Genomic DNA, 10,833 nt, shown 5'->3' with positions numbered 1-10,833 from the left:
GGCTTACATGGAGAGCAAAGATTTTTAGAATGATGAGGGTAATGAATGTACAGATGTGCTTTACACAACTGATGTATTATGGATTGTGATAAGAGTTGTATGAGCCCCCAATAAAATGATTTTTTTTAAAAAAGATGGTTCACAAGAAGTTGACCCTTTAGGACTCTCCGTGGGCCCCTCTGCACATAAGCAGGTGGTGCAGGGTGACCAGGAGGCTTGCCTCTCACCAATAATCAGTGCCATTATTTATAACGTGGGGCAGTTAGCACTCCTGCTCTGTGTCTGTATTCTGCCAGGCTAGCTCCTCCATGGAGCTTCTGGGAGAGAGAGTTCTTGCTGTGGAGCGACCACTAGGCAAGGCCACTACTCGTGTGTGAAAAAGAGGAAAGGCTCTCTCTATTTCAGTCCACTGTTTTCCTCCCAGTGGAAGCAGAGAGAGACTGGGACCCAGCCAGCATGTTTAATTTCCTCATACATATATGTGTCCTAGATACAGGGCCACGGTAGGAAGACTTTGTTGAAGAATTGAGTGAATGTCAAGAGAAGGCAGTGAGAGAACAGAGTCCCCACTGATTTGGGCCCACTGTCACAAATGCCAGTGATAGTGCAGGGGCTAGAGACACATAACTGTGGACACACATTAGAACATACACCAACTGACATGACACTAAAATGTGTGTGTGTATGTGTGTGTGTGTTTGTGTGTGTGTGTGTATACATGTACATGGAGGATCTACCAGTCATGTAATGGACATATTTGCGAACAGAGTCTGACTGGTGAGGACACTGAGCTACATGGAATCATGTCTTTGTCCCAAAGGGCATAGTAAAGCTGGATGTCAAGATTCCATGTAGAAGGGAGGGAAAAACCTAATGGAGCCATTGCAGTGAAAAAGGAATAGAATGGAGGTCAAAGAGTGTTGACTTTGGCATTTGAGGACTTGGATTCAAATCTGAACTTTATATCTATTCTCATTTTGTGACCTTGACATCCCCCCATCCCCCTCCCCCATCTTCAGCATCCAAATCTGTACAGTGGAGGCAACATTAGGGTTAAAGGTAGGATTAAATGAGTTGACATTTGATAAGCACTTAGTGCAATGCCTTAGCCCACAATAAGCATTCAAGGAAATGTTTGCTTTTTTTTGTTGTTAATATTATTCCCCAGATGGTCCTGGCAAGAAAAGGCTTTAGGAAAGGCACGGTTTCTTGGAGAAGAAAAGGGGTAACCCAAACTCCATTAACAGTAGGGCAATAGTTAGGGATGGGGGGGCCAGAAGACTTGGATGGGTCAAGTCTTATAGATTCAGAGAAAAGCCCAAGAAAAGGATCGTTAACATACATGTTAGACAGAGGTCACTTCTGTCTGAGCAGTAACCTCTCTCTCCCGTCTCTGCCCTTCTCTTGGCAGGTATGAATGCTGCCGTCAGGGCTGTGGTTCGTGTTGGCATCTTTACCGGAGCCCGTGTCTTCTTTGTCCATGAGGTTGGTTCTCTGCTGTTTTCGCCAACATTTGTTCTGTTTTCAGCCTCACACCGCCATTTCCTCTTCCCTTACTCACCTCCCAGACAGACGTGGCTTGGCGTTCTATCTCCATCCACCCCATCCTCAGCTCCAATAATGATGCCAGGACCCAGAGACCTGCCCACTGGGTCCTCACGTGGTTCAGTTTAAAGGACTGAGTAACTCCGTCTTCTCTCCTCCTTGCCCAAAGTACAGAGACTGAAATGAGTACAGAGTTAGTATTTCACAGCAAACTAGTGTATCCAAGGAGAGAAGACTCACAAGGTATTTCTGCAGTTAGTCTACTTTTCTGAGGTTCTAGCTCCTCTTTAGCTCCCTCCTTCCACTTCCTTTCCAGGCTGCTCCCAGTCTTGTCTAAGCCCAGCTGCTATTCTTCTCTCAAGTGGTATACGTTCTCAAGTCACGTGTCTGCCTAGCCCTCTCTTCCTGCCTCTGGGATCCCCTTCCATCTTTCCTCAGTTGTTCTTAAGACCCATCTGTTACCGAGTCTCCCTGGGAAATCGATTGGGGGAAAGAGGATGAGCCCAAACAAAGAGGAATTAGGATGAGGTATCAGGGACGCTGTCTGCATGCTTCCAGAATGAGGATCGGAACGAGAGCTAACATCGCCTCACCTTCCCTGGGCGCGGTCAATACGACGGTCTCACGAGCGTCCAGGAATTAATAATGGGAGATGGCTTGTTGCTCAGAGAACCTCTTCCCTAAGGATCTTGTCTTAGTCCTGGGTTTGGGAGGAAGTCCAGCAGAGACTGATGGGTGCACTGTGTCCCCCAGGGTTACCAAGGCCTGGTGGATGGTGGAGATCACATCAGGGAGGCCACCTGGGAGAGCGTTTCCATGATGCTTCAACTGGTATGTTCCAGGTGACTCCTGGTCCCTAACTGTCCTGTCCTTGTTTGACCCCCGTCTGGCTTGTGGTCTCCCCAAGTCTCTGTCATGTGCTTTGATGCGGAGGGATTTAGGGACACAGGAGGGCTTATAAACCTGTTTGCCCTTTACTGTTTGTGTTCGACAACACCCCCACTGGTTTCTTGACGGCTGGGTAGAGTGGTCACAGGATAGTGTCCAGAATGGTTTGCTCTTTATGGAAAGGTCATAAGGCAAGATTTGGGAACTGGCAGAGCCAGCCCTCCTCCGGGGCCACAGGGAAGGTCTGGTCCTGAAAATAACCCTGCCAGAGGCTGGAACCAAAGCCAGTCCTCATGTGATGGCAACGAGGTGACCTGAAACCAGAGCACTAAGGAGCAGGAGGAACCGAGGCAGCCCTCAGGGTTGCAGAAAGATGCTAAGAATATCCAGCTATGGCCACAGGCCTTGCTCGCCACACCCCCCAGCTGCTCAAAGTTCTCCTCATAGGAATATGAGGGCCTTTCAAAAAGTTTGTGGAAAAACTCCGTTAGCTTCTCTTTTTCTAAGAACTTTTTGAGGCTTCCTTACACACACACAAACACACACACACACACACACACACACACACACACGAGGGCTTCAAAAATTTTGTGGGAAAAATCCATTATCTTTCAATTCCAGTTTTCTACAGACTCTGAGGCTCCTTTGTGTATGTGTGTGTGTACATAACATACACATGTATATGAGTATAAGTGTGTATGTATATGTCTGCCCATATGTACATGTAAACATATACATACATATATATACACTGGGCTAGCCCAATGGAAATGGACCCATTTGTTGACTACTGAGAGATCTACTAATTACATTTGCATCCCCATTCCTTCCACCAGTCTCCCCGGAACCGTGAGAGGAAATGCAGTATGCAGCTTTGTTAGCCCGAGGAAGGCTCCCCCCAGGCGCTGGGACCTGCCATAAATGTTTACACACAAGCCAGAATTTGCCACCAATCCCCCTAAGTTACAGATGCTCGGGAATTTAGGTGATTTGTGCAGACCCCAAGTAGGGGACTCTGTAAGCCTCTGAGAATTCCAGCCTTCCTATACCCAGAGCTGTTTTTCCCAGGAATACCGGAGAGTGTAGCTTTTTCCACTATGAAGAGAGACTCCCAAGGAGCTAAGGGAGAAAGCTGGCAGGGTCTGCTTACAGCTTGTGAAAAACACTAGGCGCTGGAAAGGAGAAAACACTGCCAAACACTTTGAAAGGAACTCTTTGTAGCAGTTTGGACACAATTCAGTAATGCCATCCCATTCGCGAGAGTTTCCAAAGAATGAAGTTACTGCTACTTCTTTTTTTTTTTTTTTAACATTTTATTAGGGGCTCATACAACTGTTATCCCAATCCATACACACATCAATTGTGTAAAGCGCATTTGTACATCGTTTCTCAAAACATTTTCTCTCCACTTAAACCCCTGACATTAGGTCCTCATTTTTCTTCTTACACCTCTGAGACAGTAAGAAAGGTAGAAGTTATCCCTGAAGCCAACAAACGTTTATGTATTCCCTTGCTCTGCTTAAAGACAATCACTCTGATGACCAAACCTTCAAAGAAATGGCTTAGGTCTTCGCGGTCTTTTAAGAAGTGTAGCGGGGTGTGTTAGAGACGGCTACGATGCTTCTGCTGACATCATGCCTTCTCCTTTAGAAGGGACTTAACGACGTAAGGCTATCAGGGAACTTTCTAGGCAGCCGGTCGCAGTGTTGGGACAGAGGAAATCTCAGCATGTTGAGCCCATATCTGAGGAGCTGGCTTCCATCTCTCTTCCCAAAGGGAGGAACAGTGATTGGAAGCGCCCGATGCAAGGACTTCCGGGACCGAGAGGGACGACTCCAAGCCGCCCACAACCTGGTGAAGCGTGGGATCACCAACCTGTGTGTCATTGGGGGTGATGGCAGCCTCACTGGGGCCGACACCTTCCGTTCTGAGTGGAGCGACTTGCTGAGCGATCTCCAGAAAGCGGGTGAGACGCTGTTTGCATTTTGCATTAACATGGCTTGTTTGTGCATGATGTGTGTGTGTACACGCGAACGCACATAATCTGCACACACACACACACCCTGCATCACTCTTGTTGACACCCATTATCCTCAAGTTGATTCTGACACTTAGGACGGAGTAGAACTGCCTCATAGAGTTTCCAAGACGGTCATCTTTACGGAGGCTGTACCTTTTTTCACCGAGCAGCTAGCGACTTTGAACTACCAGCCAGGCTCCTAACCATCACACCACCAGGGCTCCTTGTGAGCACGACCTACCTAGACACAAATGGGCAGTCTCTGTCATGCCACATGCTTTCCTATCGGCTGCAGTCCCTTCCCGCGCTAGTGTGTGAGCTTTAGGCACGCCACCTCCTAAGCCGGTGGCTCCTGGTTTGCTTTCCATCATCAGGCAAGATCACAGAAGAGGAGGCCAGGAAGTCTAGCTACTTGAACATCGTGGGTCTTGTTGGTTCTATCGACAATGACTTCTGTGGCACTGACATGACCATTGGCACAGACTCTGCCCTGCACCGGATCATAGAGATTGTAGATGCCATCACTACCACTGCGCAGAGGTGAGGGGACCGACCATGAGAAGGCAGCAGAGGAGGTCGGGAGCTGGGACGGACTAAATTATTGAGGCCTGGAGAGTAGTGTTGAGCCACGGAGACTTGTAATGACCAGCAGGCTGCCTTAGCTTTCTCTCCCAGAGCACCTAGTGGGTTTGAACTGCCGACCTTGCAGTTAGCAGCCTAATGCCTGGTCCACAGCTCCACCCAGACTCCTTTAGTTCCCCCAAGAGCAATGAAATTGCTCTGCCTTCTAAGTGCCACAAGATTCGCCCCTTGTCACTGATCAGTTGTCTGTTCTTAGGCCAGCTCTGAGGTCTTTCATATCTGGGGCCCCTAAATGATTGGTGTTCAGACTGGGACAAATCCAGAGAACCCAGTCTGAGTGACCCTTTGCAGCCTGTATCACAGGGCTTGTCAATATCATCACCAAGCCTGCTCAGGCGACTTGGGGTTGCAGTGTAGGAGGAGGGGAGGGGGAGGATAACAGTAATCCCCAAGGATTCCAGCACATTCCAGACCTCTCTTCCTCTCTTCTTTTCCCTCACCCCACTGCTCTGACTCATCCTCCCTGGACCAGAGCCTCCGTATGGCTATGCTTTCCCAGGCCTAGCTGGAAACACATGGCTCAGGTGTTTCCCCAGGTCTTTCTGGTTCCGCAGTAAACCTGCTGGAAGGTCTAGCTGCATAAAGGCACGTCCCAGAGGGTAATTGCATGGATGCGCCTGACCCTGGCTACAGGGGCTCTTGCACTGTGTAAATCCCTTGTCTGTCTCTCGTAGCCACCAGCGGACGTTTGTGTTGGAAGTGATGGGCCGGCACTGTGGGTAAGATCCCCATCTGACGGACTCCCTTGGCACAGCAGCGGGCCCACCCTTCCTCTGTCCCCACTTGCCCTGCCTTGTGTGCGCGCACCTGCATGTCTGTATGCGCAGGAGTGTACACAGTATCAGAGGAGGCAAAGCGCTGGGGTTGGAAGGGTGAACAAAGGGGCAGAATCTCACGGAGAGGCCCTGGTGCCTCCACATCACCCCACAATGACGTGGAGGATCAGCTCTGGCACCAACTGTGGGGCAGGAGGACTTGCTGCAGCTGGTGAGGCTGTGCGTGGAGGGTAGCTCGCCCCCAGTCTGGTGCCCTGGCTCTCGTCACCTCAGATACCTGGCCCTGGTCACCTCTCTCTCCTGTGGGGCCGACTGGGTTTTTATTCCCGAATGCCCGCCAGATGATGACTGGGAGGAGCACCTTTGCCGCCGCCTCAGCGAGGTACTGCTGATACAAGGCTCCCCCCTTTCCGTGGGCCCTGCATGTCCCAGCCTTCAGCTTCACCCCCTTTCTTCCTGGCCAGACAAGGACCCGCGGCTCTCGTCTCAACATCATCATTGTGGCGGAGGGGGCGATTGACAAGAATGGGAAACCAATCACCTCAGAAGACATCAAGAATGTTAGTGGGAACGAAAGGGCATCATAGCCACCCGGGGCCCATTCACGGAGCGGGCTCTTGGTCACAGCCCTCCCAGGCTGGCCTCCACTCAGGGAGGAACCACTGGACAGCCAGAGGCTGAGCCCACCCCCCTCCCCCCACCCTTGGTTTAGCTACCCCCCTGCTTGTTTTCTCTCCCTGACTGGGCCTTTCCCTCTCTGTGCCATCAGTTGGTGGTAAAGCGTCTGGGATATGACACCCGAGTCACTGTGTTGGGGCACGTGCAGCGAGGTGGGACACCATCAGCCTTCGACCGGATCCTGGTGAGTCCGTGAGGCCTTGTGGCTTCTCAGCCTGCTGCCCTTCCCCTGTAGGATCACACTGCCCAGGACGGGCTTCCACCATTGGCCACGCTGCCCCTTCACTACTGCACTCACCCATGACCATTCCCATATGCTCAAGAGTCCTCTGTGGTTGGAAAATATGACAAGAAGCCTTTTTCTCCTTTAATAGTGAAGCCTGACATCTTAGAGCTGTGATTAAGATCTAACCGCAGACACTCAAGTTTGAGCCACCTTGTGATCCCGCTTTCGTTGGAAGAGAGGCAATGCCCTTGCCTGTTTTAAAAATTGGAAGGGAATAGCAGTGAGCCCTGGAATAGCAGTAAGCCCCAGTAGTCCTCTCCCTTACTGTGGTGGGCATGTTCCTCCAGAACCGGCACAATCCTAGGGGCTCAGAGCAAGAGGAGGAAGAGTTACTCATCCGAGTTGCTTCAGGGGAATCTGAGTGAGGCTGTAAAGCTCAGTCAGTCCTTGGCTGCTCGTGGATAGTCAGTCCCCTCTGTGGAACTCGGCCTGGGTGGGATTAGGGCCTGGAGTGTCCTCTCTCTGTCTGGGCTGAGCCGCGATGGGCGACCTAGTGTGGTGAAGAAAGTCGATGGTGCCTGGCTGTCGATTGAAGTAGTGTCTGGGGTTTTCAAGGCTTGTATTCAAACATGGAGCCGTCTAAGCAAGGACCCAACTAGGTCCACACAGGAGAAGCACGCCAGCTTGTGTGATCCAAAGATGACCATGACAAAACTCAAACATGGTGAAAAAAAAGGTATCAGAGCTAAACTTGTGAACACTCGGTTTGTAGAAGGCTGTGGAGGACAATGGGAGCCCCAAACCCATCTGCAGAGCATCTCGTCAACTGAGCCACTGGCCGATCCGCTTGAGCCAAAGGCGAGAGTCCCGAGCAGCCCTCCCGGCAGGCAGAGCCCGTTGTTGTCTTGATTGTGCTGGATCGAACTTGACACTTGGCCAGTTGACCTCCCCATAGACACGTCCTGAATTTGTACTGGGTGCAATCAATCCTCTCGTAGTTGTCCCACGACAGAAATGTCTTTCCTGGCTTTTTGAATGTTGACAGGGCCTTCTCCCCTTGACACAGTATTTGTGTTTTTGTCTTGACACTAATATGATCTTACCCTTACCGAAATAAAGATGGGCGACCCGAGCCCACCTGTCTGTGTCCCGGCTCCCCAGGGCAGCCGCATGGGTGTGGAAGCAGTGATGGCCCTGCTAGAGGGGACTCCGGAAACCCCAGCCTGTGTGGTGAGCCTCTCGGGCAACCAGGCCGTGCGCCTGCCCCTCATGGAGTGTGTCCAGGTGGTAAGTACCACTCCCCCACTCCAGCCTCTTGCCCCTGCCGCAGAGCTGGGGTGCCTGGCGTGTGAGACCAGCCTCTCAGGCCACGGGACGGGAGCATGCGGGAAGGCAGCTTGGTTAGTATGAGGCACACGGGGCAAGGACACAGTGGGCTTCGCATGCCAGCCCTGGCCGTTGTAAGCCATCTCCGCATCTCTGAGCTGTTTCTAATGAAGATGGGAAATGCTACAGCCTGTAGTGAGACTCTAGATCTCATCTCAAACCTTCCGTTTTAACCCTCTGATGTCTTTGTTAGAAGAGAAATGCAATATCCGCCCCCAATATGATTAAGACCTGGCCGGGTAGCACCTGTGTCTCCACTGGACATCTTTCTCTGAACCAAAACGAGGTTACTAATGTCTTGAGGAGCATTACAGAGATTGGAGATAATGTGCACATAGAGACTGCTGCAGGACTTGGGGAAGGCTGAGTGCACAGGAAGTGGGGGCGAGTATTATCAGAGAATCTTCCCTTCGGCCCCACAGTGGACATCCTGGCCGGGAGCCAGGGCGCCGGGCCTGATGAGTGCGCCCCTGCCTCTGAGACTTGAGAGCCTCCACAACCTACGGCCGTGACAGGCTCCTGCTTGTGCTCGGAGCTGAGTCGCCCAAAGCGAATGCATTGACTCAGCAGAGACCAGTGCTTGGGAAGCTGGGGCCGGGCTCAGCCGCCCTTCCCCACTGGCTTATCTGCAGGAACGGCCCCCTTCCCCTTCTGCTCTTTGCTTTAGAAGGCCCGTAGAGGCTGGAGATCAGGTCTTGGAATAGAGTAAGATGCTATGCACCTCTTCCCAGCTAGCTGCCCATCAAACCAAACCAAACCAAACTCAAGCCCATGCCAACTCCTAGCGACCCTGTAGGTCAGGGCCAAACTGCCTCAGTGGGTTTCTGAGTCTAACTTTTCAGGAGAATGGAAAACCTCGGGAGTCACAGGGCTCCCGCTCGCCGTGAGTAGTGATGATAGCACCAAGGCCGCCGTTGCTTCTGCGGCTCCTCACTCAGAATCTGGGCAGAGCAAGACACTCTGCCATCAGTGACAGCCAGAGCGGTGGGGGGGCGGGCACCGAGTCTGACCTTGAGGTGGCACTCCAGCAGTGTGGAGCCCCGCCCTGGCATCCTGACCGGTGCTGTGCTCCTCCCTCAGACCAAGGATGTAACCAAGGCCATGGGTGAGAAGAAATTTGATGAAGCCATGAAGCTGCGAGGCCGGTGAGGAAATGACTGGGAAGCTCACCCACGACAGAACGTGGATGCTAGAGCCGAACCCCAACCTGTAGTGCCTCCTGGGGTCTTCCCAGCGAGGGGAGGGAGACTAGCCACCAAGACCCAAAGAGGAGCTTCCATTCCTTCCTCCTCCTGTCTCAACAGCCGTTTCTTCCTCAAGAAACTCTGCTGGGTGGTGACCCGGTGGCCCGCTGTCTCTCAGGGCTGGCCTCCCAGAGGCTGGGCCCGCCGTGATCCCTGGCTGCTGTCTGAGAACCCCAGGGGGAGAGTGCGCAGGGGTCCCTATGCAGCCCCGGCTGGACCCTGAGAGGTCTGCTGGGTGGAGCCGCAGGATGGGAGCTGCTGGCTGGGAGGCCGGGCCTCCAACATGTCTGCCTCTTCTTCTGACAGGAGCTTCATGAACAACTGGGAGGTGTACAAGCTGCTAGCGCACGTGCGACCTCCAGTGTCTAAGGTACTCGCCGCTGCCTTCTCTGGTCATTCCCTCCTCGGGTTCTCTCCCTCAGCTTCTCCTGGCCCACCCACACGACAGCCTGGCCAGCGTCGTGGCCCTGTGACCGTCTTCAGTACTGGGGCCCTGCCCCGACGAAGACCCTTTTTCCTTAGCTGCCCTGGACATCAGCCCCGGGGGCTTCGTCTCCTATGGACGTGTCTGATGCCAGAGCTGGTGAGGCCGGAGAGCCGGCCAGGACTGGTGCATTCTCTCCTGGCAGGAGCCAGGAATGTAGCTGAGCCCCCTCTCCCGATGGAGTATCTATCCCGAGTCCATCAGAATTCTCTTGAGATCATTTTCCCTCTCCCTGAGGAATTCTCCCTTTGGCATGATGTTTAGGATGGACCTGCTGGCAACACATCCTAGCTCCTTTTGTTTAGCCCCCCCCCCACCCAAAAATACATTGCTTCTGGGTTTGCTCCGTAAACATGCAGGTTCCTGGGCCTCTCCCTGAGGGGTTCTGATTCCGACCAGGGAGATTCTGATGCAGGGGGACCAAGGGCCCCACTTAGGGAGCTCCTGGGCGGGAAGGCCTTGTGTGTTTATTGCGAGCCTTATGGCGATCCCTGGCAGCAGGTCTGCTGGTCTGTGCGGAAGCAGCTGCTTCCATAGGATAAAGCTGCAGCTGCAAGATCTGCTGGTGTCCCCTCCTGGGTGTGTGTGTGTGTCCCAGGCAAGTGTCGCGATTCGCCAACCACAGAGGGACTCAGAGTCCTGCCTCTCTGCCTCCCCTCATTGAGGTCTCTGCCTCTCTCTTCCCGGCTCCCCCTGCTGCCTCCCCTTCAGACGTTTAACCACACAGTGGCCGTGATGAACGTGGGGGCACCTGCTGCTGGCATGAACGCTGCCGTCCGCTCCACTGTGAGGATTGGCCTTATCCAGGGCAACCGCATGTTGGTCGTGCACGATGGCTTCGAGGGCCTGGCCAAGGGTCAGGTACGGGCCTGCAGCGGGGGCAGCCACCTACTCTGGGGCCACGGAGCAGCGGTGCGGCAGCTGTGCAGCCGGACTGAGCATCT

The 10,833-nt window shown here is 53.0% G+C and overlaps 1 protein-coding gene across 2 annotated transcripts in view; it reads left to right on the top strand.

Annotated features, from left to right (window-relative positions):
• PFKM (phosphofructokinase, muscle) overlaps positions 1-10,833 on the top strand; it is a 46,903-nt gene that overhangs the window by 30,124 nt on the left and 5,946 nt on the right. For both annotated transcript variants that reach the window (XM_004711428.3, XM_045287318.1), the window contains 12 exons: positions 1,412-1,485; positions 2,299-2,376; positions 4,210-4,399; positions 4,828-4,993; positions 5,770-5,814; positions 6,145-6,253; positions 6,336-6,431; positions 6,641-6,733; positions 7,937-8,062; positions 9,242-9,306; positions 9,712-9,775; positions 10,601-10,750. In XM_004711428.3, coding sequence (XP_004711485.1) covers positions 1,412-1,485; positions 2,299-2,376; positions 4,210-4,399; positions 4,828-4,993; positions 5,770-5,814; positions 6,145-6,253; positions 6,336-6,431; positions 6,641-6,733; positions 7,937-8,062; positions 9,242-9,306; positions 9,712-9,775; positions 10,601-10,750 — 1,256 coding nt within the window. The remainder of the gene's footprint in view (positions 1-1,411; positions 1,486-2,298; positions 2,377-4,209; positions 4,400-4,827; positions 4,994-5,769; positions 5,815-6,144; positions 6,254-6,335; positions 6,432-6,640; positions 6,734-7,936; positions 8,063-9,241; positions 9,307-9,711; positions 9,776-10,600; positions 10,751-10,833) is intronic.

This window comes from Echinops telfairi, unplaced genomic scaffold (assembly GCF_000313985.2).
Source record: "Echinops telfairi isolate 266 unplaced genomic scaffold, ASM31398v2 ScPeMD7_12;HRSCAF=54, whole genome shotgun sequence".
Classification (NCBI taxonomy): Eukaryota; Metazoa; Chordata; class Mammalia; order Afrosoricida; family Tenrecidae; genus Echinops; species Echinops telfairi.
Note: the sequence above shows the minus strand (reverse complement) of the source record. Positions and strands in the feature narration are given on the sequence as shown.